This window comes from Punica granatum, chromosome 5, assembly GCF_007655135.1.
Source record: "Punica granatum isolate Tunisia-2019 chromosome 5, ASM765513v2, whole genome shotgun sequence".
Lineage (NCBI taxonomy): Eukaryota > Viridiplantae > Streptophyta > Magnoliopsida > Myrtales > Lythraceae > Punica > Punica granatum.
In genome coordinates, this window is record NC_045131.1 from 4,171,494 (window position 1) to 4,192,418 (window position 20,925).

Consider the following 20,925-nt stretch of genomic DNA (forward strand, 5'->3'; position numbering starts at 1 on the left):
TTAAAATACGAAACCAGAACCGATACTCGGATTCGGATAATAATTTCTCCAATTATATATATATAATTATATTCAGATATTCTTATATTTAAAAAATATAGTCAATAAATTGTTTTAAAAATCTAAATCTCTGTCGACATTCTATTTTGCGTGATTATTGATTATGAATGATACATTCTCGGGTTTATTTAGCGAGACAAACAAAATTATAGGTTCCAACAGATACTTGAAATATGTGATATAATACAGATTTCGATTTCAAAATTCAATAAGGTAAGGTCCGGATATCGTGAAAAAAATATGGTACCTTGGACCACACACCCTTACCTTCTAACAAAGGTACAAATTCAACATTGTACTTTGACAAAAGTGAAAAAGAGGTAAATTTCATGGGCCAAAATGTAAGTGGGTAGCTGAGGAATGCACGTGGTTATTTCTAACCCAGCCAGAAAACAAGTCTTTTTCACACGTGACTTTTATAAAGTAAAATAACCAGGATCAAATTTAATAACATTTAATTTAATTGAATTGACTGAAGAAGAAGACTATATATGGCGTTGTCACTTTGACAGCTACAGCCACAGACCAAACAAATTAGAAAACAACGAGCATGTAAAGCCTAAGTTTGTGTTTGGTTTTCGAGTTAAATTAGTAATTCAACTCAACTTAATCTTGTATAATAAATTATAAGTATTACTAAATATATTAACATGTGAGTGTATATATGTAAATGTAAAAGTAGATGATGAATTTACTATTAAAAAATTAATTATAAAAATTATTATGAAAAATTATTATTAAATAATAAAAGAAGATAAAACAGTGATGGTTATATTATTGAAATTGAAAAATAATAGAGTTGAGTTGAATAAAATTATTATTTGAAAAATAAATAAAGCCAACATGCAAGGGCATCATCCAAAAATATTGATTGGGCGAATTCCCAATTTGGCCCCTGTAGTCTTTGAGTGATCTCAAAATTGCCCTGTAGACTTTTGGGTCAATGGAAGAACTATAAACCACAGTAGAGGTTTAAATATGAAGAAAACGAACAAGAATAGGATGGCAAAAAGTGGAGATCCTATGTAATATGCCAAGCCGCCGGTGCATTGGGTCTCCAGCTTCTAGTTGACTTCGACGAAAATTATCGAGTCTTGGATATTTTATTACGATAATGTCAATAAGAGTTTCAGTATGAACACTTTCTCATAAAAATAATTACGAAATTATAATTTCATTAGTCGACGTCGTAAGCTCGCGAATATAAGTTCAAACTCCATCATTATTGGGGAAGATGAATGATAATACTTCCTGAAACAACAAATAATCTCTCAAAGATGAGAGTTGGGCCGATGTCTGAATTTGGCTGCCCTCGAAGTCATGTCAGCAATGCAAGACCGATTCTCTCCGAAGTTTTAATAGCATTAGAAATTTGGTGTAAATCAATAGTTCTTGTGTAGATTGATAATTTCACAAGTTCCGGGGGCATTTTGAGACCACCCAAAAAGTACAGGGAAAATACTGAAATTAACCGAACTTTTGGGTTTCGTCTTGAATTCTGGGACGAGGAAACTGCACGATCCGACCATGTCTGGCGGCATCAGCTCAATCTCAGGCCATTAAATTACCCAAACACCCTTGAACGGACTTCCCCATGCGCAAGGTCTTTCTCGTAATTTAACGGAAACGTGAGGTCATTCAATCCCAACGGCCTTAGGCTTACCTATTTATTTCCTTAACAATGGCCATTGTCCTCTGGGTTTCTCAGCTAATCCAAACAACCCTCCTTCTCCCCTGAAAAGTCCGAACCTTGAAGCCCCCGAAAATAATTAATTCTCCCTCGACTGGAAAAACTCGAAAAAACCCCATTAGCGGCAATCGGATGAATCTCTTCCTCCTCCAATTCCAGCTCTCCATTGCTGTTCTCACCGGGAGTTGATCGTGGCGGGAACATTCTTTCTCTTTGGATCTCCGAGGGTGGGTTCTGTTCTTGTTTCTCCTCCGGTGAGTTTAACCGCCTTCGAGTTTTCGTCCCGAATTTGGTGGGGTCATACTGGGCTGATCAATTAACGTCCTTCTTTCTTATGGGGATTCCATTTGCGCTTAAATGTCGGATTTTTAGGTCTGTCTCGAGATTTTCATGGGGAGTTCTTCTTGATTGCCCTGTTTCAGTGCTGTTCTGTGCTGGGTTTTTGTTGCAGCTCTTGGGTTTTATTTGTTATTCTTTTTTTTCCTTTTTTTAGTAATCTCACAAGTTCTAGTTCAATATTCCGTGTTGCTGCGGGGTTGGCATGGTTCTTGTGGATCAATGCAGCTTTTTTTATTTCTTTTCAATTTAACTTTTTTTCTATGTGGGTTTTTGCTAAAGGCCGAGCTTGTTATGGTTCTTGGGGATTGATACACTTTGGTTACATGCTTCATGCATGATTCGATTTGATTCACAGGGTTAATTATATCTTACGGACTTATCCATTGCCATTTAATGTTCCTTTTTACTGCTTTTGGTGTAAACGCATAGGATGTTGTGTTTATACTACGATTTGGCGTCTGCATGCAGGTGGACGAGAAGGAAATACTTGTATCAAGAAAACAAGCATAACTTTCGGAGTAGTGTCTGGATTCTTTTGTCCATTGGGGGGGAGGGGGGTAGTAACTTATAATTCTTTGGATTCTTTGGCGCGGGAATTGAGCATTGCGGATAAGTTGTTGAGTTTTTGAGTTGTGGGTGGTGAGATCAAATGAATGTGGTAGGGAAGGTTGGGAGCCTCATTTCTCAGGGTGTTTACTCCGTTGCAACCCCTTTTCATCCCTTTGGGGGTGCTGTCGATATAATTGTTGTTCAGCAGCAGGATGGTTCCTTTAGGAGCACCCCTTGGTATGTTCGGTTTGGGAAGTTTCAGGGCGTACTAAAAGGGGCTGAAAAGATTGTCCGTATCAGCGTCAATGGGACCGAAGCCAATTTTCACATGTATCTTGATAATTCTGGTGAGGCTTATTTTGTGAGGGAGGTAGATCCAGGGGATGAAAGTGAGAATACAGCTGGTGGGATCCTGAAGGAATCATGTGTTTCAGAAGTTGGAAGCAGCTATAGTAATTATGATGATAGAAGTAAAACTACAGTTGGTTACAGATTGGAACACAGTGTCTCCGATACTGGGCCGATCCCATTGCGAAATGACTTCAACTCCTCAGACTTGGCCAGAATAGAGCGGTCAGAATCTGATGTGGATCGGAGATTTTACGATTTCCAAGATGATGATTCCTCTCAAGAAGATTCTGTCGAGCTTTCCGAGTATGGGTCAAACCGCTTCGAGAACTTAGATGGAGATCACTTTGTGGAGTCAAGCCCCAACTCAGAGGTGGTGCTGGTAAGCGTGGATGGTCACATTCTGACGGCTCCTCTTTCAGCTTCTGAGCAGAACAGTGAGAACGTTCAGCTGAATACTCCTCAGTTTCATCTGGGACCTGGTGAAGGGGCTGAGTTCTGTGAAGGCAATGAAGGGTTCAATTCGGGTAGAAACGACTGGGATGGGGATTACATTGAGGAGCTGAATGTGTCGTCTTCTATTGGTGTCGTGACAGCTTCAGGGAATGATGCTGGTGGTTCTTTGGGCCACCTTCTTGAAGTCTGTGAAGGAGATGGGGAACATGAATGCCGAGATCAGGAAACACAGGATGTGACCAGTAAGATGGGAGAAGCACCATTGCAAAGTGATTTGGAAGACACATCTGCAGGTATGAATCGGGAAGAAGTATTCAAGAGTTGTCTGGCTTTACCAGAATTGGCGAAGCAGTATGATGAATCTGTTGATTCTGAGAACATTGATTCCCCATCAGAGGGAGAGAAGTTCACTCAGTCTCTTCCTGCAGTTGATGAAACTGTAGATATTTCAAACATCGGTGAAGTTAGAAATGTTGATGAGCTTTCTCCATCACATTCTCTTGGCAATGGTAAACCTACACAAATCGATGCTGTTGAGCCTGTTCATGAAGATTTGGTTGGTAAAGACAATGTAGGCTCTGCAAGCGTTTCTGACCATTCTGGTGGTTTTGAAGAGTCAGATGGACACGCTAGTACTGCAGTGGCAGTTGATACTTCGGGAGAGAGTCAAGAAAAAGCTGATCTTGAAGTTGAATGTGGTACTAGTGAGATTGGGCGGGAGCCTGAACCAACCACTTTGAGCAAAGCAACAGAGAACCATATATGTACAAGTAAGGATTTCGAACTTCCATCAAAATGTATTTATGCGTTTATTTGTGGTGGAGACTCAACTCTTTTTGGAGTCAACCTGCCCATGAATATCCTACAACCCTGTGGATTAAGGTAAGCATGGGCTTGTCATGAAGCCTATGCAACTCACTACACCATGTTAAAATAGGGTCACCTATTACAGTACAGCAGTCCGCTTCTTGAACTTTAAATCATATTTGCCAGGTTTCCGTTTCTAGCACCTCAGCATGACTATAATGTGAAAGGGATTCATTGTCAAAACTGCTATTCATAGAATTCTGATTTACTTCTCCATCTTGTGTTTTGCAGAGATTGAGATATCCCTTTGTCGAAATGAACTCCAATCTGGTATGGGTTCAGCCGCAGCCGCTGAAGCTTTTGATGCCCATCTCATATCTTTAGAGGAATTTCAGAGTTCCGTGGAATCAATTGTGAAGAATGAGGATCTCGTTATTAGGTACCAAGGAAAGTACCTGTCATGGGAGAAAGCTGCACCAATCGTTCTTGGGGTTGCAGCCTTTGGTTTCAACTTTCCTGTTGATTCTAAAGAGACAATACCTGTGGAAGAAGAGGAGACTCCTAAGGCAGAAAGTGAATCTGTGGCTACTCCTACTTCATCAGGACGGAGATGGAGGCTGTGGCCCATTCCTTTCAGGAGAGTGAAGACCCTTGAGCATCAAAACAGCAGCTCATCGAATGAGGATGTGTTTGTTGATTCGGAGCCATCTATGCAGAGCTTACAGGAAGAGCCCACTCCAAGAAGTGAACAGGGGGACAAGTCTCCACGGAAGCAGCTCATAAGGACCAATGTTCCTACCAGTGAACAGATTGTTTCTCTGAATCTGAAGGAAGGCCAGAATATTATCACTTTCAGTTTCTCCACAAGGGTTCTAGGGAAACAACAGGCATGACTGCAAATAGATTTTGATCTTGGGATTGGAAAGTTGTGTTTGTGTGGCTGAATTAAAGCTTTCATTACTGACCTTTTTTTCCCCTTTGCATCTGTATTAAACAGGTAGATGCCCATATATACCTCTGGAAGTGGAACGCCAGAATTGTGATCTCTGACGTAGATGGTACAATTACGAAGTACGATATCTGATCCTGTTGATTTAGATTGTTGGGCTTCTTGAAGTTTTAAAATGCACTTATTTGGAGATGCAGAATGAGATTTTTTTTTCTACAGTTAGTAGCAAGCAGTACCTAAAACGTTTCCTTCAATTTTCATATCATGAATGAAGGATTTAGATGTGTTTTTGAGCATGATAGTTTCCCTGTAATTTTCGTGGGACTTGCTTCCTTTCATTTGGATTTTGCTAGAGGATTCCTCTTGCAATTTGTGTTGCATAGCCAAATGTTGAGTGTTCTCCTTTGAATTGCTTTTAGTGTTCAAAAACATGAAATTCCGAAGCATATGTTATACATTTTGAGTATCAAAATTTTTCTATCAGAAATGGAGAGTAATCATGCATGGAATGGAGAATAATTATGTTTGATGCAAAAGGCAGTGTTAGACTACATATCTTGCGCACCAATCTTGCAGTTTTTTTTTTTTCATGTTGCTCTCTCTGCTGCAATCTTCAACCAAATATGATGGAGTTTATTTTGATTCTTTGGCTAGATCTGATGTTCTGGGACAGTTCATGCCTTTAGTCGGGAAGGATTGGACACAATCTGGAGTAGCCCGGCTTTTTTCTGCAATAGAGGTACAATTTCTCTACTAGATATTGAAGAAGAATGGAGTGGATACTCTTGGACACTAATGCACATTGATGTGAGCAAGGCTTGTGGTAGCCTACTAACAGTTTGTCTAATAGATCCAACTGGATTTTCTTTTGCAGGAGAATGGCTATCAGCTACTGTTCCTAAGTGCTCGAGCTATTGTTCAAGCTTATTTAACCCGAAGTTTTCTGCTTAATCTCAAACAGGTAAAAGTGTCAACCAACCCTTTTTTGCTTAACATCTTTTTCTGTTGCTTTGCTATCGATTTTCATCTATTGATACTGTTACCAATCTTTAATGGGTTGCTCTCAACTTTCAACATGGTCATTGAACCTGCAGGATGGGAAAGCTCTACCCAGTGGACCTATTGTCATATCTCCTGATGGTTTGTTTCCGTCCTTGTACCGAGAAGGTGCATTCTCGTTTTCCTTTTTCCCTTTATTTGCTTTTTTTTTCTTTTATTAAATGTTAATCTTTTTGCCTCTTTCGATTATGGACATAATTGTATCGCGTCTCCCTCTAACTAATGGCAGTTATTAGACGAGCACCACATGAGTTCAAGATTGCATGTTTGGAGGTAAATATCAAATTGTGCATCCTTTATATTAGCTTCGGAAAAGAAATACTTTTGGATGTGGGTGAGTCTAATGCATTTTTTTTATTCAATGATTTTTCTAGGATATTAAAGCTTTGTTCCCTTCCGATTACAATCCTTTTTATGCGGGCTTTGGGAACAGAGACACAGATGAGCTGAGTTATAGAAAGATCGGGATCCCGAAGGGCAAGATTTTCATCATTAACCCAAAGGTATTGTGCTGATCCTGAAGGCCTGAAATTTGTTGGACCTGTACTGTTTATCATGTGTCATGTATTTTTTTACTCCCGTATAAAAAACCGGGAAAATTAAATAATAAGTTTTCTTACATGGCTGATCAGGGTGAGGTGGCAATTAGTCATCGAATAGATGTGAAATCATATACATCGCTACATACTCTCGTAAACGACATGTTCCCCCCGACCTCTCTAGTCGAGCAGGTGAATGAGAACTTCTCCCTGATCTTTCAAAAGGATTTACTGGATGACTGCATCTTAAGAATCTCGTGTTCTTGTTCTGATGATTCCCAAATACCTGCAGGAAGACTACAATTCATGGAATTTCTGGAAGATGCCACTGCCCGATATTGAATGCTAGCCCTGTACAGGAAAGAGGAACCACTCGTCCTAGCTCTAGTTTATCCTTTCCCGAAGTTTTCAAAGGATCATACCTTTTTTTTCCTATATTCTCAAATTCTTTTGGGAGGAGGAGGAAGAAACATTTTTCTAATGAGTTCGGCATCACTTGACTATCTCCTCCCTAGTTGTTAGGGTAGATGTATGATGATCGGGTTAAGTCAAGATTAGGGAGAGCTTTCCGGAAGGCCACTGATAATTCTTAGCAATAAGCCAGCCCCTAAACATTGTGAAGTGATGATAATTAGAGCGGGGAAGAAGTAATATGTAAATTTTCTCGAGGTTAGTTCATCAACAGTTGTATTGTATCCCATTCAATTCATTATTATAAAACAGCATTGGAAACTTTGCGATACAAACCGTATCATCTGTGCCCAATTTCTGTTTCTCGTGTTGATGGATATGCGATCTTATGGTAATGTGATTTCTTGTTTGTCGGGAGTTTTATTGTTACTGTTTAAGAGGACAATATCAACCGTCCCAGGATTTTGTCATTATGATAGATAAGTCTTATATACAGTTATGGTAAACTATGCGAATGGTCTGTTAGACCGTGTTTTTCTTTTCACTTGATTGTGACGAAGTCCACGCCCCCGGCTGCTGCAGCTCCGACCGACCTCCGGTATGATTCTGTTGGCTTGAGAACACAGAGAATCCAAGCAAGGAGTTAATTATATTTGGATTCTTTATTATTAAGAATTAGGAATTCATAAGTTAATGAAAGGTTATATATAACGGTGGACTTTTTCTTAAAATAGGAAGCTATATATATGCAATTATCGACTTTTTCCCATTAACTAATTCCCTTTAAACTCGCCAATAAAACCGCTTTGCCCTTTCTGTTTATTGTCTTCTTCCTTCTTTGTCTTGGCTAAAACAGAGTTTTTGAGGGGGAAGATCATGAGAAAATACAATTTCGGTCGTTCTTTGGAATCTGAAGTCCTGGAGATTTGTTTGTAAGTATTGGATATTTGGAGGCAGAGTAGACGAGGTGAGTAATCTATCCTATGTGTTTTTTGAAACAAAAATGCATATATACGATGTTTGAAATGGCCAGGTCGGTCGTGAATGTATTTTGGCATGAAGTTAAATGATTTCAGTCATTATGGGTTTATATACGAGACATGTTTGGATCGAGTTTTCATGGGGGATCGGTGAATCCTGTGGCGTCGAGGCTGCTGCTATGGAGTCATGGTCTGGAGCTGAGAAGGGGGCATTGAGGATCTGAAATGGAAAACGGAATGCACGAGTTGTAACTCTAAAGCAGCAAACGATTTTCTTAAACTGAAACTGGAAAACTGGAACAGAGGTATGTTGTGTAAGTTATAACTCGACCGCATATCCAAAAAAAAGAAAGCTATAACTTGCCCGTAGGAATCCGACCAGAATCCTCCACGGCTGGCCGAGTCCATGTCCCAATGAAGAAACTAGTTTCTTGCTTATCATGTGAAGGGCCTATTGGTGACTTGGCAAGCAAGGCATTGAGGCAAAAGACTCGAACTAAAAACAGCATAAAGAAACGGCATGCAACTGCTCCGACGAATTCCTTCGACCTTCATCGTTATACCTTCTTCTTCTTCCACCATAATCTGGACGGTTTCCTTGAATTCGCAGAGACTCGTTTTCTCCAATACTCTCTGATCAGAGAAAGAAGAGAGGGGCAAAAGGAAGGTGGTGGTGGTGATGTCGTGGATCCGGACAGCAGTGAGCAAAGCAGTAGAAGTTGGAGGGAGGAACCCTCTGACCAGAGTCGTCCGTGACTATGCCGATACAGTTGTCCACCATGCCGGTTATGCCGTTCTTGAAGGCGCTAGGTTCCTCCAGGTCCCGAATATTATCTCTTATGCGTGAGCTTGCCCTTTAGCACATAGAGTTTCTTTACAGTTTGGTCTGGAATGGTGTTGTAAATCTTTCATTGTTCGTGAACGTTCATGAGCAGGGAAATCGAAACGTGCAAAGCTTTAAGCAAACTGTCAAAAGATTGGAGGAGCTTTCCGTATCATGTAGAGGAGTTGAGAGGGTTCAACTACTAAGGAGATGGTTGGTCGCGCTTAAAGAAATCGAGAGAATCTCTGCTTACGCCGCTGAAAGAGACTGTACAAGTGATTCGCCTGACCCTGATGAGTCCAGAGATTCTCCAAGAAGACCCACTCTGGTCAGTCTATTTTAAGTGAAATGAGATTGTTATCGGGAAAAAAAAAATACATATCCACCTTCGTTGCTTTTCTCGTTTCATTTACTTCTCTTATTACAGGTATGTTACTATGACTCTGACTTAGGGGGTGAACCTCGGAATTTCCGAGATGTCTTTCTTCATAGTCAGGCCCTAGAAGGCATAACCTTGTCCATGGTAAGTCGCAAACTGTTGATAGTTAAAGGGAGACATCACTTGTTGAGCTCATTCTTTTACAGTTCTAGTTTAGTTTATACATCTTGGGCTTGTATTTGCTGATACCGACGGTTTAACCGCAGGTTAACTCTTTTATTGATTCAGATTCTTGAAAGCCCGAGCGAGGAAGAAGTTTCGCTACTCATTGAACTATATAGGTGATTTCCTAACTTAAGAATATTATTCTGCTACTTTCTGTAATTACGGAAGCTGCTTTTGCATAATTGTTGCGCCGTCTTTCATAAATTACTCTTTTACTATTCAGGCTTTGTCTAAAAGGAGGAGCTGAAGTTGAGAACAGAGTGGCTAATAGCATACAGGACTTGGCTAAAGCATTTACAAACTACCAAGAAGAAGTACTGGTAGGTGTGCCGTGAAATTGTATGTCGGACAAATGTCTGAGGAAGTAGACAGAGGCGTTTAGCCTGAACCAAGAATTGAAAATCGAAAGAAATGAAGAATTTTCTAGTTTTTTCATTTTTCTTCTGTAACTTTCTGTTCAGGTAAAGCGTGAGGAACTACTCCAGTATGCTCAAGGTGCAATTGCAGGTCTAAAACTAAATGCCGATCTTGCTAGGTATCCTGCTACTGTCCTTACATAGCACGCCTATGTCTTGGTTTGATATATTGATTGAATAGAATCAGAGTCTCAGCGCACTTATCTTTGCATTCAGGATAGATGCCGAAACCTTCAGCCTGAAGGAAAAGCTTAATAAAATTAATGCGCCACAGCAGCTTCCAAGTGGAGGTCATGAAAAACCTTCCAAAGAATCGGGTCTTTCATCTGTAGAGGTGAGGTTGTTTTTGACATAATACCCATTCAATTTTGTAAGATTATAGCTTTGTGTTTTATGGCGAATTATGATGCGCTCGAAGTATTTGTTGGAGCAAGAATCAGCATTGATCCATTTCCGTATTTCATTGTTATCAAAGTGATGAGGGATGCTTTTCTTTATATGTCAAACCGAGACCTATTAGGGTACATAGACTTCTGCTACAAACATTTGTTGCTGAAAACAAAGACTAAGACTTTTATGAATAATCAATTACTTGAGTTTGAGGTTTTGTTCTCTTTCGGTTCTTGATGTATGAATTGGCGCTTGACGAATTCTCTTGCTGTCTAGGCTCTGGAAGCAGAGCAAGCAAAGATTCAGCTCTGTTCCATGATGGAGTTACTATTACTCAGAAAGAAAGCTTTAAAAGATGGGGACTCTCTGGAGGTTCACACCGAGAAGGTAGTCATTACTGTTAGAGCAGCCATCATTTTCTATTAATGAATTTGTCAGTGGATTTTTTGAAGGTTCTAATCTTCGTGCTTACTTCTTTGTCATAGCCACCGTCATCTTCAGATTTATCTTTGCTGAATACTTGTTTTTCAGGTCCACAAGTTGAAGATCTTATCGGAATCTCTTGCTAGTTCTTCTTCAAAGGCTGAGAAACGCGTTTCCGACCACAGGTTTGGAAGCACTTCCACATGCATTATCCTTCTGCTAGATAAATGCATGCTCAAGTTCACGTGGCAAATGGTAGATATTTCAGTAAAAATGCTGGTTTGTACAGCAAACTCCGAGGGCTTTGGTTACACTTTTAGCATGATTGAAGCACGTGTGGTGTCTAGACTGTTGCCTTGTGAAGTTCAATATGCATGCAATAAGCTTGGAAAATTCTATGTATCACGACCAATTTGGTCTCATTCTGAGCTGAGCGATCTGCTGCTTCTGTCCTGTTGATCTTGATTGATATCTTGCTTTTCGGTTGCACTTTACTGGGCAGACATCAGAAGGAGGAAGCACTCAATTTTCGTATGGCCAAAACCAATGAAATAAACCAAGCAGAGAAGGTATTGTCATAACAAATACAAGCTTCTCTATGCATTTGACCTCTGCCAATTGTTTGCGAGATGAATCTTATCAAGTTTTCCTTGTTTTTGGCAATGTTGTGCTCTTCTACACAATATGCATTTCTCAGGAATTGGTGGCAGAAATGGAAGGGCTCGAGAAGCAAAAGAAAGAACTTGAGGCTGCTTTGAAAAAGGTCCTTCTGATACTGTATTGCTAGATTCTGATTTCATACGCAACTATGTACATGCCGTCTTTATCAAAGCCAAGAACCTGCCGGTGGTGCTAAGTGACTGCTCGGTCATTTCTGATGCAGGTTAATTCCTCGCTTGCTGCAGCTCGTCAACGCCTTCAATATGCCAAGGAAGAAAGAGAGCAGTTTGATGAAGCAAGTAATCAGATCCTAGTGCACTTCAAGTCGAAGGTATGCAGCGTTGCAATACAGTGTACTGCTTAGAGTAGCATTTCAGCATCGAAAGCAAGCATTTTATAGCACAGTGTAAACTTTTGATATAGGAAGATGAGCTTTCAAGATCGATTCTTTCATGTAGAGTGGAAGCCGATGTTGTCAATACGTGGATCAGCTTTCTCGAAGGTATATGGATCCTGCAAACCTCTTGCTTAGAGCAGAATGAGAAGCAAGTCAGGTACTTCCCGGCCAGCAAACAGATTGCGATTCTACATTCAGATATCATCTTGTTCATATAATTCTGATTTTATTCTTTCTCCGGTCTTTCATAAACAAGCAACGAACTGGAGAAACACGGGGAATATTTTGTGAATTTGGTCATTGAACTGCTCTCATTTTACGAGGTGTTAAATCTATTATCGTTGCTTCTCTTTTCCAGTGTTTATACATCTATATTCATTGTTATTAACATATCGATATGTCTAATAGCAAGGTTTGCGTAGCTCGATGTCTTTGATCAAAAGACTGGTAGAGGAGTTAGGTTCATCTCCAAGGCAAGTGCCTTCTGCTTGCCGTGTATTTATATCAGAAATCTCCTTCTCAATAATGTTTTAAAGTTCAAACAGGTCGGGAGCAGCACCTAGCTCGAACAACGAGAAGACTGAAGGAAAAAGACCGAGAATAAAGATCGAAGAAGAATATCTTGACCTTGAAGCTAAGGTATGCTTGTGTTTCAGCACCTTGAGCTATTTTCATCCTGACAAGGCTACTGTAAAAGGTCGGCCTCCTTTTCTTTAGGACCGTGTGCGACTCTGTTCACTTGATGTATTTGCTTGGTTCTGTCAGATTATGACCACCTTAAGCATAGTGGAGACAATGAAGAAGCAGTTTTATATATCATCTGAAGGCATTTTCAGGTAAAGAATTCCGTTGAGCAATGGTTTTATCGTGTTATATCTCGATCGTTTATTGGATAAGTGGTGATATATCTCGATTGTTGCGTTGAACAAACTTCCGTTAAATGGGAACTGATACAGGAAAGATGAGGATAAGGTGAAGAAGCTCTTCGATGCTATCGAGAAGATACAAGCTGATTTCGAATCGATAGAGAGGCCAATTTTGGAAGTCGAGAGCCCGACAAAGCAGCAGACCCCTCGTCACGAGGGCGATTCAGATGAGTTCCCCATCTCCAGAGAGGTAGCTGAGATCAGTCCTGGAAGAGATAGAGCAACAAAGAAAACACCCGACGATGACGAAGAGAACCCGCAGATGGATGCCGAGCTCACAAAACTGGTGAAAGAGCTTGGAGAGACCGATAGTGAAGACTCGCCGAAGGAGATCGGAGAGTGGGAGTTTGATGAGCTCGAGAAAGACTACCTTCCAATGGCAGTAACAGCTGGTGAAACAGCGAAGACCAAGTTGCCAATAGTACCCGGGCCGATAGACAAAGAAGCATAACTGCCGGCACACTGTTATCCCCTCCTCCATGGATGAAGCTATGAGCTTTTACACAGTCATTAACAAGTCGTTCGGGGTCGGATTCTTGAACTTATCGATCAAAGTATCATATGTAGATAATGTTACAAAATTACTAGTGTAATGTACACCTCCTTGTAAGTACATACGACACGTCATTCGGAGTAAGCGAAGACGATTAATCATTTACCGTAATCAATCAACATGTTATTCGAGAATCACTTTTGATTTTAAATTAGGAAAGCTGTGATTTTGGCTTTGCCAATTGGGTGGAGTGATGCCCACCTGATTACCACAAATCACGCATGGAACACATTGGGGAATGCCATCATGTGGTCACTACCTATGACCATAATTACCCTAATGGACCCAAAGCCACACGTTAGATCAGTTTCGATCTTATTTTGGATTGGTAAATCATTGTTCTTCTCTCTGTGTGGGGCTTGACAACTCATCCTTCGTGTAGCTCTTAACAGTTCGGGAAATCTATGAAAGTAGATATGCCGAGATCCGACAATCTTTATAATAATATAATGCAGTTCGAAGATCGTTGTTTCCAATCAACTCTATATCCGACACATACCGTACGAAAAAATGTTATCCGAGTATGTAAACTCATACGTGACAAAATCTTTGTACTCTTTCCTTTTCTTTTTCACACAATTACTTGTTTGAGAGCACTGAGGTTGTTATGTTGTATCGTCAAAGGATTCGAGGTTTTGTAACTCCGAAGAAGAAACGGTACGCAAGACGGATGGCCACATTAAAAACCAATTCTCCCATAACTTTTGACTGAGTCAAACCAGTGGGCCCCCACATCTTCTATGCATGATAGCAGCCCACACCTGCCCTTCTTCTCCTCCTTGATTGAATTTGAAAGGCTTGCATGCTACTGCTGAGATATTATTATTTTTTTCCAATTAAAAAGATTTATGCTGCGTTTGGTTTCAAAATATGATTTTAAAATCAGATTTTGATTTTAAAAAATAATGGTATAAATGGGGTCTATCCTTTAACTTTGTATGAGTTATTTTGTTTTATTATGAAAAAAAGTGGTATAAATGAGATTTACTCTTTGATTTTATATGAGTTATTTTATTTTATTGTGGATAGAATTAGGTTAAAGTTGTGACTTTAAAATCACATTTGCAAACCAAACAAGCCATTAAAAATTTAAAAAAATTGAAAAATATAACTTCTATCTAAGCATTGAGATTTTTATACGGTCAACAAACTGCATTTCATATGAGTTGAAGTTATTGCGGGAGCATAACATGTTAACTGAATATAATTTTTGGTCAAGATCAAAAGGATATCCGAAAAGGATTTAGTCTCAGTTGATAAGGAACGAAATTGATAAAAGCAAACCTCTCTCTCTTATCACCATATCATTATATAATTGTGAGAGCTCAAAAAACCAAGTATGGAGAAGTGGGCTGATCTTCAAATTTCAAAGGCTTGCATGCAGACAATAAAACAAACGACATAAATAATATGGAAATTCCCATTTTTCTTCTCTCAACTTGTAGCTAGGTTCCCTAACTATTTTGCTTATTCATTGAAACTTGAAAGATTTCCCCATGAACATATATATGCATACCATGGAGATGAAGATAAAAGAATGGGATAGCCCCCACAATACGGAATGGTGGTTCAAAGAAGGACAAGCACCATAATTTTAAGTTGTAGTACATCAATGGTTTTTGATTCATCCTCTTTCTTCGTCTTCTTCAACTGAGGGGGAGGAACTCAGATGTACGTACGTACATACTACGGGGCTTGTTGTGTATGTATGTATATGTGTATGTATAATTAACTTGCAATGGGGCTTTCTATAAGAATACAAGAACACTTGTCAACATCTTCATTGTCATCTTACAAAGCTTCTCAACTTGGTGAAGCATACCAGGTTCAAGGTATATGACGAGTGGAGTGGATGATGATGGGAATGAAGCCTATTGTATGGTCTATTTCACAGTACAACCCATGATGTGTTGTGTGTTGGAGCCGGCGGTCCGATGCTTGCTTTCTGGGTCCACCCTGCGCTAACGCCGTGCTGTAATTAATGCAATTAACTATAAGATATTTCTGACATATTATGTCGCCTGTATAACCTGCATGACATTGTCCTAATAGTAGTACGTGCAAGAAAATGTGCGTCATAGTTTTAGGTTTGCAATGCTTGCAGTGCTGGGGCAATCATGGCAACCAAGGGACACGAGTTTTGATTCAAAAGATCGATCCGTGACCCCATGAGACATGCAAGCACGCTCCCGGAGTCCCATATACGCTGATGTGCAGGTGCGGAGATTCTAGTTAAGGAAGTCAGATTAAGTAGCTGTGACTCCATCATCCTTTACCGGCCCAAAACTGTTAGATGAATATGCAAGATGTTACGGAAAGCACACCGGTAATACGGTGGAGTAGCGAAGTTGAAAGTGGCATACGTCTGGCACCAGATGTACATCATATCTATATATCAATCGGCCTCGGGTTCTCTCGGATATATATCTGGTCGTATGGCATTCTTGTGTTTGTCCATTTTCCTTAAGAATATCTACTCTTTTTTTCCCCCCTCTGAATCTGAGAAAATCTACTCATAACATAAACAAACCAAACAGAAATGCAGCACATGAAGTACATTATGAACTTGTGGGGTGAGAACAAGTTCATGTAGTGTCAGACCACCACATAGATTGGTTTACTGCATCTCTCTATTATGTGCATATATAGATTTATCCAAAAAAAAAAAAGAGTGAAAGGACAACTTTTTGTTGAATTTGCAGTTTACTCCTTGGAAGTATTCCCTGCTTTAGGTTTGAAGGATCTGAGAGTTCCATATTTTCCATATAATTTAAATTGATGCCTCTGCCCCCTCATCTTCCTCCATCCCTCCATGAAAGCACCTCGGGGACAGACATAAAATGGAAGGAAGCAATGCCTCAGATGATGAGTACATAGACATGGAGATAAGCTTGAGCTTCTTAACCGATGATCCATCCAAGTCATCTGGTTCGAGCTTCCTCGGTTCATCGATGCAGCAGAGCAGAGACTTCGAGTTCCCGATAGGCTCGGCTCCTCAGGACAGGACAGAGACAGAGTTCCCTGCAGACGAGCTCTTCTATAAGGGGAAGCTCCTACCTCTCCACCTCCCTCCTCGGCTGCAAATGGTCCAGAGGCTTCAGAGCCCCAAGCCAAAGAGATTCCTTCATCACCAAGGACGGGAAGCCGATTACGAGGAAGAAGACGACGATGAGTTGGAAGAGGAAGACATGTATTCACTTCCCGCTGATCTGATCATGCTGTCGACAGCTCCTTCCACGAACACGAGCACCCCCTTGATCGGTTCCTGCAACATCTCGCCTTCCGTGTCCTGCAGGGTCAGCTGCGAGCTCAACCCTGAAGAAGATGATTGCTTCTTTGAGTTGTCCAACGAGCTCCGAGGTTTCATTCACCGTGATGAGAAGAAGCGGTCCCTGAATGGCAGCAAGTGCGTATCCGTATCATCCTCCGCGCTATGGTCCAAGAGGCTGAAGCAGATCAAGCAGTCTCTGCTCTGCCAGAAGCTCAAGGCCTCAAAGGCTTATATCAGGTCACTCTTCTCCAAGAACCTTGGTGGAGGAAGGGGGGACGGCTGCTCAGGTGCAGCCGGGGCCAGGGCTCCGAGCAATGTGGGCCTAGGGAATGGCCCGGAAGGGTTCGGGAATTTACAGAAGAGAGTTCCATCTGAGCAGACTGAGAGTCGAGGCCGCAACTATAACTACAAGAGCTTGTCGTCGTCCGTCATGAAGAGGATCGACAGGGAGTTGGCAGAGAGAGGGGCCATCAGCAGCCACCGGAAGTCCTTCTCGTCCGCGATTCAGCAGCATTCCGCGGCCAATAAACCCTCCTCCTCCTCCTCTACCTCGTCATCCTCATCCACGTCTTCTTCTTCTTCTTCTTCTTCTTCATATTCATCCTCATTCTCGTTTAAGTTGAACAGCGGGGCACCGTGCAAGTTTCAGCTGCTGAAGAGGAGCAGCAGCGTGAGCTCAGAGCTCGAGAACTCCATCGAGGGAGCTATTGCTCATTGCAAGAAGTCCCATAAGCTGCTCTGTCCCCAAAATATTACTGCTACAGTTACAAGTGAAATTTCCTCCTGCTAATTCCATTGCAATGCAGAAGGACCCGGGAAAAAGATTCTGTAACACGATGCGCACATCTCTTGGAAACAAAGTGCTATGATCGAATCATTGTACGACAATGTCCTTCATGCCTGTTTACAGTTACAGCACAGTACAGCAAAGGTTGTTCATTTATTTCTGGTCCTGGCTGGGTTGATCTCAACGGATCAAAGCTCGTTGTCATGATTCATGGGTCAGTCACATAATTTTCTGACATTTAAACGCGTAAAACGTGTTTCAAACTTGCGAGCTGGAGACGTTGGCTCTCCGTCCTCCTGAATGTACTCCACATTCACCTCTTCCTTTACTTGTGAGGGCTCTCACTAATCTAAGGAGATTTTTTTTTTTCGCTAAATAAAAGGCCGGGAGGGGGAGACCAGCGTAACAACTCCCTCTGGAGAACAGAGACAACTCCCTCCACAGCCGCACGGAATGTTCCATTCGCCCGAAAGGATACCAAAGCGCATAGTCGACCAGAAATGGAACCAAAGCGCACAGTCGACCAGAACAGCTCTCATAGGGTAGAGGACAATGGTCTACTAACGCAAGCGCTTTTGTGTTTGAGTCGAGTTTCGACTCCTTGACCTCCCCTTTGGAAGACAAAGTCCGTTACCAGCTGGACTACCACCTTGGTGGTACTAATCTAAGGAGATGTGAAGTAAGATCAACATCTTTTCTGGAAATCATTTCTCTGGCGGCTCTTTTACTCACTTTTCTTTTTTTTGTGAAAATATAAAGCTTTATGTAATAAGTAGTGGCGAAAAGTAAATAATAATCAAAGCTTTAATTATCAAGCAGAAAAAGAATAATTTTCTTTTCAAAAGAAAAAAGAAAAAGAAAAATTCAAGCTTTATGGGAGCATCTACATAGATATCTGTAAGTGGGCATGAAAGTGAGTGAGGATATCTTACCTTACATCGATTTTTTTTCTTTCCTTTTTTGCTTTTGTAAAAAGAACCAAAAAGTTGGCAAAAAGAGTTCTTGTCAACTGGTAAATTATAAATTCCTCCAAGTCACTAAGAAAAAAAAAAGAAAAAGAAAAGAGAGAGCAAGAATCTCGATTGGGACTAATCAGTTATCTAATAGACTGTTTCGAGCAACCGGTAGATCGATTTGAATCTCAATACATAAAATAGTCAGATCCAGTGGGAGGCCTTGCAAATAATTGATAAGCTCTGAGGCTTTTCTGCGTTGTAATTGGTCAGCGGGTAGGGATAATGTCGAGATGATACTTCAAAAATGTTATGGACACTGATAGAACTCAGGGAAGTGCCAAAGTATAATAATTCATCGGACTGATGGAATCCTAAATATGGAAAGCAAGCAAACTGAAGAAGACATGCTGTTTATCGGTGTGATCCTGACTAGACTCTAAACAAGAACAAAGCATGTCTGCTAGATTTTTGACAGGATTAGATGGAAATAACGAAACTGGAAAACTCATCCATGGAAAGGTCGTCGTGGGTCGACCGAGTTAAAAGACAAGCAGACAATGACTTATTCTCTCCTCCTAAAGGGCGTTACGGCATCAAAACCATGGGTAAATCAAGAACGGTATAATCTGTTGGGCCGGTTTCTCTCCTATATGGAGAATGATGAGGGCGGGTGATGGAAGTAATCCCACATGGAAAAATTGAGAGGAAATCCATAGGTTTATAAGAGATAATGGTCTAGCAACCCATTGGCTTAAGCTTTTGGGTTGCGGATGGGCCCGAGTCTCAAGTAAGCCCATGGATTTTTCCCAACAGTGGTATCAGAGCCCAAGCTAACGATCCTGGAGAAGTGCACACGCTATGCGTGGAAACCCACACCGCGCCAAGGCCCGAGTGTGGAACTCGTGGCTAGTGAATGGCCTAACAATTGGTATCCGAGTTCGGAAGTAAAAAGCCCGGCTCGAAGTCCTCCATATAGTCCAGAATGGGGGGGAATTGTTGGGCCGTGACCTAACAATTGGTATCCGAGTCTAGTCCAGAATGGGGGGGAATTGTTGGGCCGTGACCTAACAATTGGTATCCGAGTCCGGAAGTAAAAAGGCCGGCTCGAAGTCCTCCATATAGTCGAGAATGGGGGGGAATTGTTGGGCCGGTTTCTCTCCTATATGGAGAATGATGAGGGCGGGTGATGGAAGTAATCCCACATGGAAAAATTGAGAGGAAATCCATAGGTTTATAAGAGATAATGGTCTAGCAACCCATTGGCTTAAGCTTTTGGGTTGCGGATGGGCCCGAGTCTCAAGTAAGCCCATGGATTTTTCCCAACATAATCTTCTAGAGCCAAGAAAGATTTTGGAGCGGAGCTGAGATATCTAGGCAGGATTAATGCAATAATGAGGATATCCGGACGAGACAAGAACTGCAAAAGGAGCAGAAAGTTTGCTTGCTGCAGCAAAAAATCAGACACAGCATAGAAACACAACAATCAATCTGCAATCAAGCATGATATTTCTGTTCCACAGTGTTTCCCTTGTATCTTACTTATGGCCCGTTCAGACAACAACTAGAAATTCATTATCTGAAATTTAAGCTGTGACGAGCATTCGAGCAGCTGATGGGTTGCATAACCGAAAATACGGAATGCAATCCATAAGTAAACTACCGGGGACTCTACTAAGGAGAAGCTATGGCATTTCATATCCGATAAGAACATCATAAGGGTCACTGCATTCACATCAACTTCCTCGAGCTAAACTAGTTTATCTTCCTTATGCAGACAGATAAAATAGACCCGGTTGCTCACCTTTCGATGACGGCAATCGAGCAATCGGGAGGGAGATGATGCTGGCACATAACTGAAGCACTGAAAGAAATGATACGATGTAAGAACTTGCTGGGGACCAGTTGAGCAAGTGGGTACATGTGGCAATGTCAGAAGATAAACTACAGGATTTACCTTTGCAGGCTACTGTTAACAGTAACAACCCGAAAGGAGTCCCCTCCCCTGCAATTTTAGCTTTGTCATGTCCCATAAACTATAAAATTCAAGCGACAGGTCTTCTCTGCAATGCAATGTCAGCCTTTTCGAAAAGGGGCCAAGGAGAAAAGATGACCAAAAAGTTATACATTTCCTGCAAATCTTCTCTCTCTCTCTCTCTCTTTGGCTTCCATAACTGTCACTGGGTACTAAGATTTCAAGGCACAGGATGCATCTGCAGTACTAATAATTCTATACAGATGGGATCAGATTATCATTCAATAGAGTTTTTCCCAAATCAGACTTCTTTTTAAAATTTATTCCCAAACTAGACTTAATTTGAAGATAATTCCCAATTTAGACTTCTTTGTGTGAAATCATTTCAATTCAATCCCTATTCTTTAAACTCTTTTAAAAGCACCTTAAAAAGTATAACCGGATAACCATTAAAAAAAATATAGACATTCTGCCTATTCGGTTAACTAGTTAATTGAGTTTTAAAAAAATAATGAATTCTATATAGAAATTAACCGGTTTGGCTATTTTGGACAATATTC

General features: G+C 40.9%; 4 protein-coding genes across 6 annotated transcripts; all 4 read left to right on the forward strand.

Annotated features, from left to right (window-relative positions):
- The first annotated feature begins 1,749 nt into the window (after window positions 1-1,749).
- On the forward strand, window positions 1,750-7,547 carry LOC116208250 (phosphatidate phosphatase PAH1). The gene is made up of 11 exons (XM_031541596.1): window positions 1,750-2,004; window positions 2,558-4,212; window positions 4,541-5,136; window positions 5,247-5,320; window positions 5,853-5,937; window positions 6,073-6,159; window positions 6,293-6,365; window positions 6,487-6,530; window positions 6,632-6,760; window positions 6,890-6,988; window positions 7,089-7,547. Exons 2-11 carry the CDS (start codon window positions 2,739-2,741, stop codon window positions 7,143-7,145), a joined length of 2,718 nt encoding a protein of 905 aa, XP_031397456.1. The 5' UTR covers window positions 1,750-2,004; window positions 2,558-2,738; the 3' UTR covers window positions 7,146-7,547.
- Window positions 7,548-8,086: 539 nt separating this feature from the next.
- On the forward strand, window positions 8,087-12,424 carry LOC116207280. 3 transcript variants are annotated; one of them, XR_004156898.1, is made up of 16 exons: window positions 8,087-8,174; window positions 8,798-9,007; window positions 9,123-9,338; window positions 9,438-9,533; window positions 9,678-9,730; window positions 9,838-9,934; window positions 10,076-10,149; window positions 10,247-10,364; window positions 10,697-10,807; window positions 10,952-11,028; window positions 11,346-11,412; window positions 11,541-11,606; window positions 11,727-11,834; window positions 11,962-12,057; window positions 12,157-12,223; window positions 12,309-12,374. XR_004156898.1 is itself a non-coding variant. In XM_031540184.1 (15 exons), the coding sequence occupies exons 2-15, from the start codon at window positions 8,867-8,869 to the stop codon at window positions 12,320-12,322; spliced, it is 1,521 nt and encodes a 506-aa protein (XP_031396044.1). In that variant the 5' UTR covers window positions 8,087-8,174; window positions 8,798-8,866; the 3' UTR covers window positions 12,323-12,424. The 3 variants fall into 3 exon arrangements, 2 of the variants coding, with proteins under 2 accessions (XP_031396044.1, XP_031396045.1); XM_031540184.1 differs by having other exon boundaries at window positions 11,927-12,057; window positions 12,157-12,424; XM_031540185.1 differs by lacking the exon at window positions 12,309-12,374 and having other exon boundaries at window positions 11,962-12,278.
- LOC116207875 lies at window positions 12,327-13,490 on the forward strand. The gene is made up of 4 exons (XM_031540988.1): window positions 12,327-12,373; window positions 12,437-12,539; window positions 12,666-12,736; window positions 12,857-13,490. Exons 1-4 carry the CDS (start codon window positions 12,327-12,329, stop codon window positions 13,275-13,277), a joined length of 642 nt encoding a protein of 213 aa, XP_031396848.1. The 3' UTR covers window positions 13,278-13,490.
- Window positions 13,491-15,903: 2,413 nt separating this feature from the next.
- Window positions 15,904-17,700, forward strand: LOC116207172 (probable membrane-associated kinase regulator 3). The gene has a single exon (XM_031540052.1). It carries the CDS (start codon window positions 16,220-16,222, stop codon window positions 17,438-17,440), a length of 1,221 nt encoding a protein of 406 aa, XP_031395912.1. The 5' UTR covers window positions 15,904-16,219; the 3' UTR covers window positions 17,441-17,700.
- Window positions 17,701-20,925: the final 3,225 nt, after the last annotated feature.

Coding starts and splice junctions, on each gene's coding strand:
- LOC116208250 (XM_031541596.1), top strand. CDS start 2,739: ATGAATGTGGTAGGGAAGGTTGGGAGCCTCATTTCTCAGGGTGTTTAC. Junction 5,938..6,072: donor GGCTTTTTTCTGCAATAGAG/GTACAATTTCTC, acceptor TTTCTTTTGCAG/GAGAATGGCTATCAGCTACT. Junction 6,761..6,889: donor TTTTCATCATTAACCCAAAG/GTATTGTGCTGA, acceptor ATGGCTGATCAG/GGTGAGGTGGCAATTAGTCA.
- LOC116207280 (XM_031540184.1), top strand. CDS start 8,867: ATGTCGTGGATCCGGACAGCAGTGAGCAAAGCAGTAGAAGTTGGAGGG. Junction 9,339..9,437: donor CTCCAAGAAGACCCACTCTG/GTCAGTCTATTT, acceptor CTCTTATTACAG/GTATGTTACTATGACTCTGA. Junction 12,058..12,156: donor CAGAATGAGAAGCAAGTCAG/GTACTTCCCGGC, acceptor TTCATAAACAAG/CAACGAACTGGAGAAACACG.
- LOC116207875 (XM_031540988.1), top strand. CDS start 12,327: ATGTCTTTGATCAAAAGACTGGTAGAGGAGTTAGGTTCATCTCCAAG. Junction 12,540..12,665: donor ATCTTGACCTTGAAGCTAAG/GTATGCTTGTGT, acceptor TGGTTCTGTCAG/ATTATGACCACCTTAAGCAT. Junction 12,737..12,856: donor TCATCTGAAGGCATTTTCAG/GTAAAGAATTCC, acceptor GAACTGATACAG/GAAAGATGAGGATAAGGTGA.
- LOC116207172 (XM_031540052.1), top strand. CDS start 16,220: ATGGAAGGAAGCAATGCCTCAGATGATGAGTACATAGACATGGAGATA.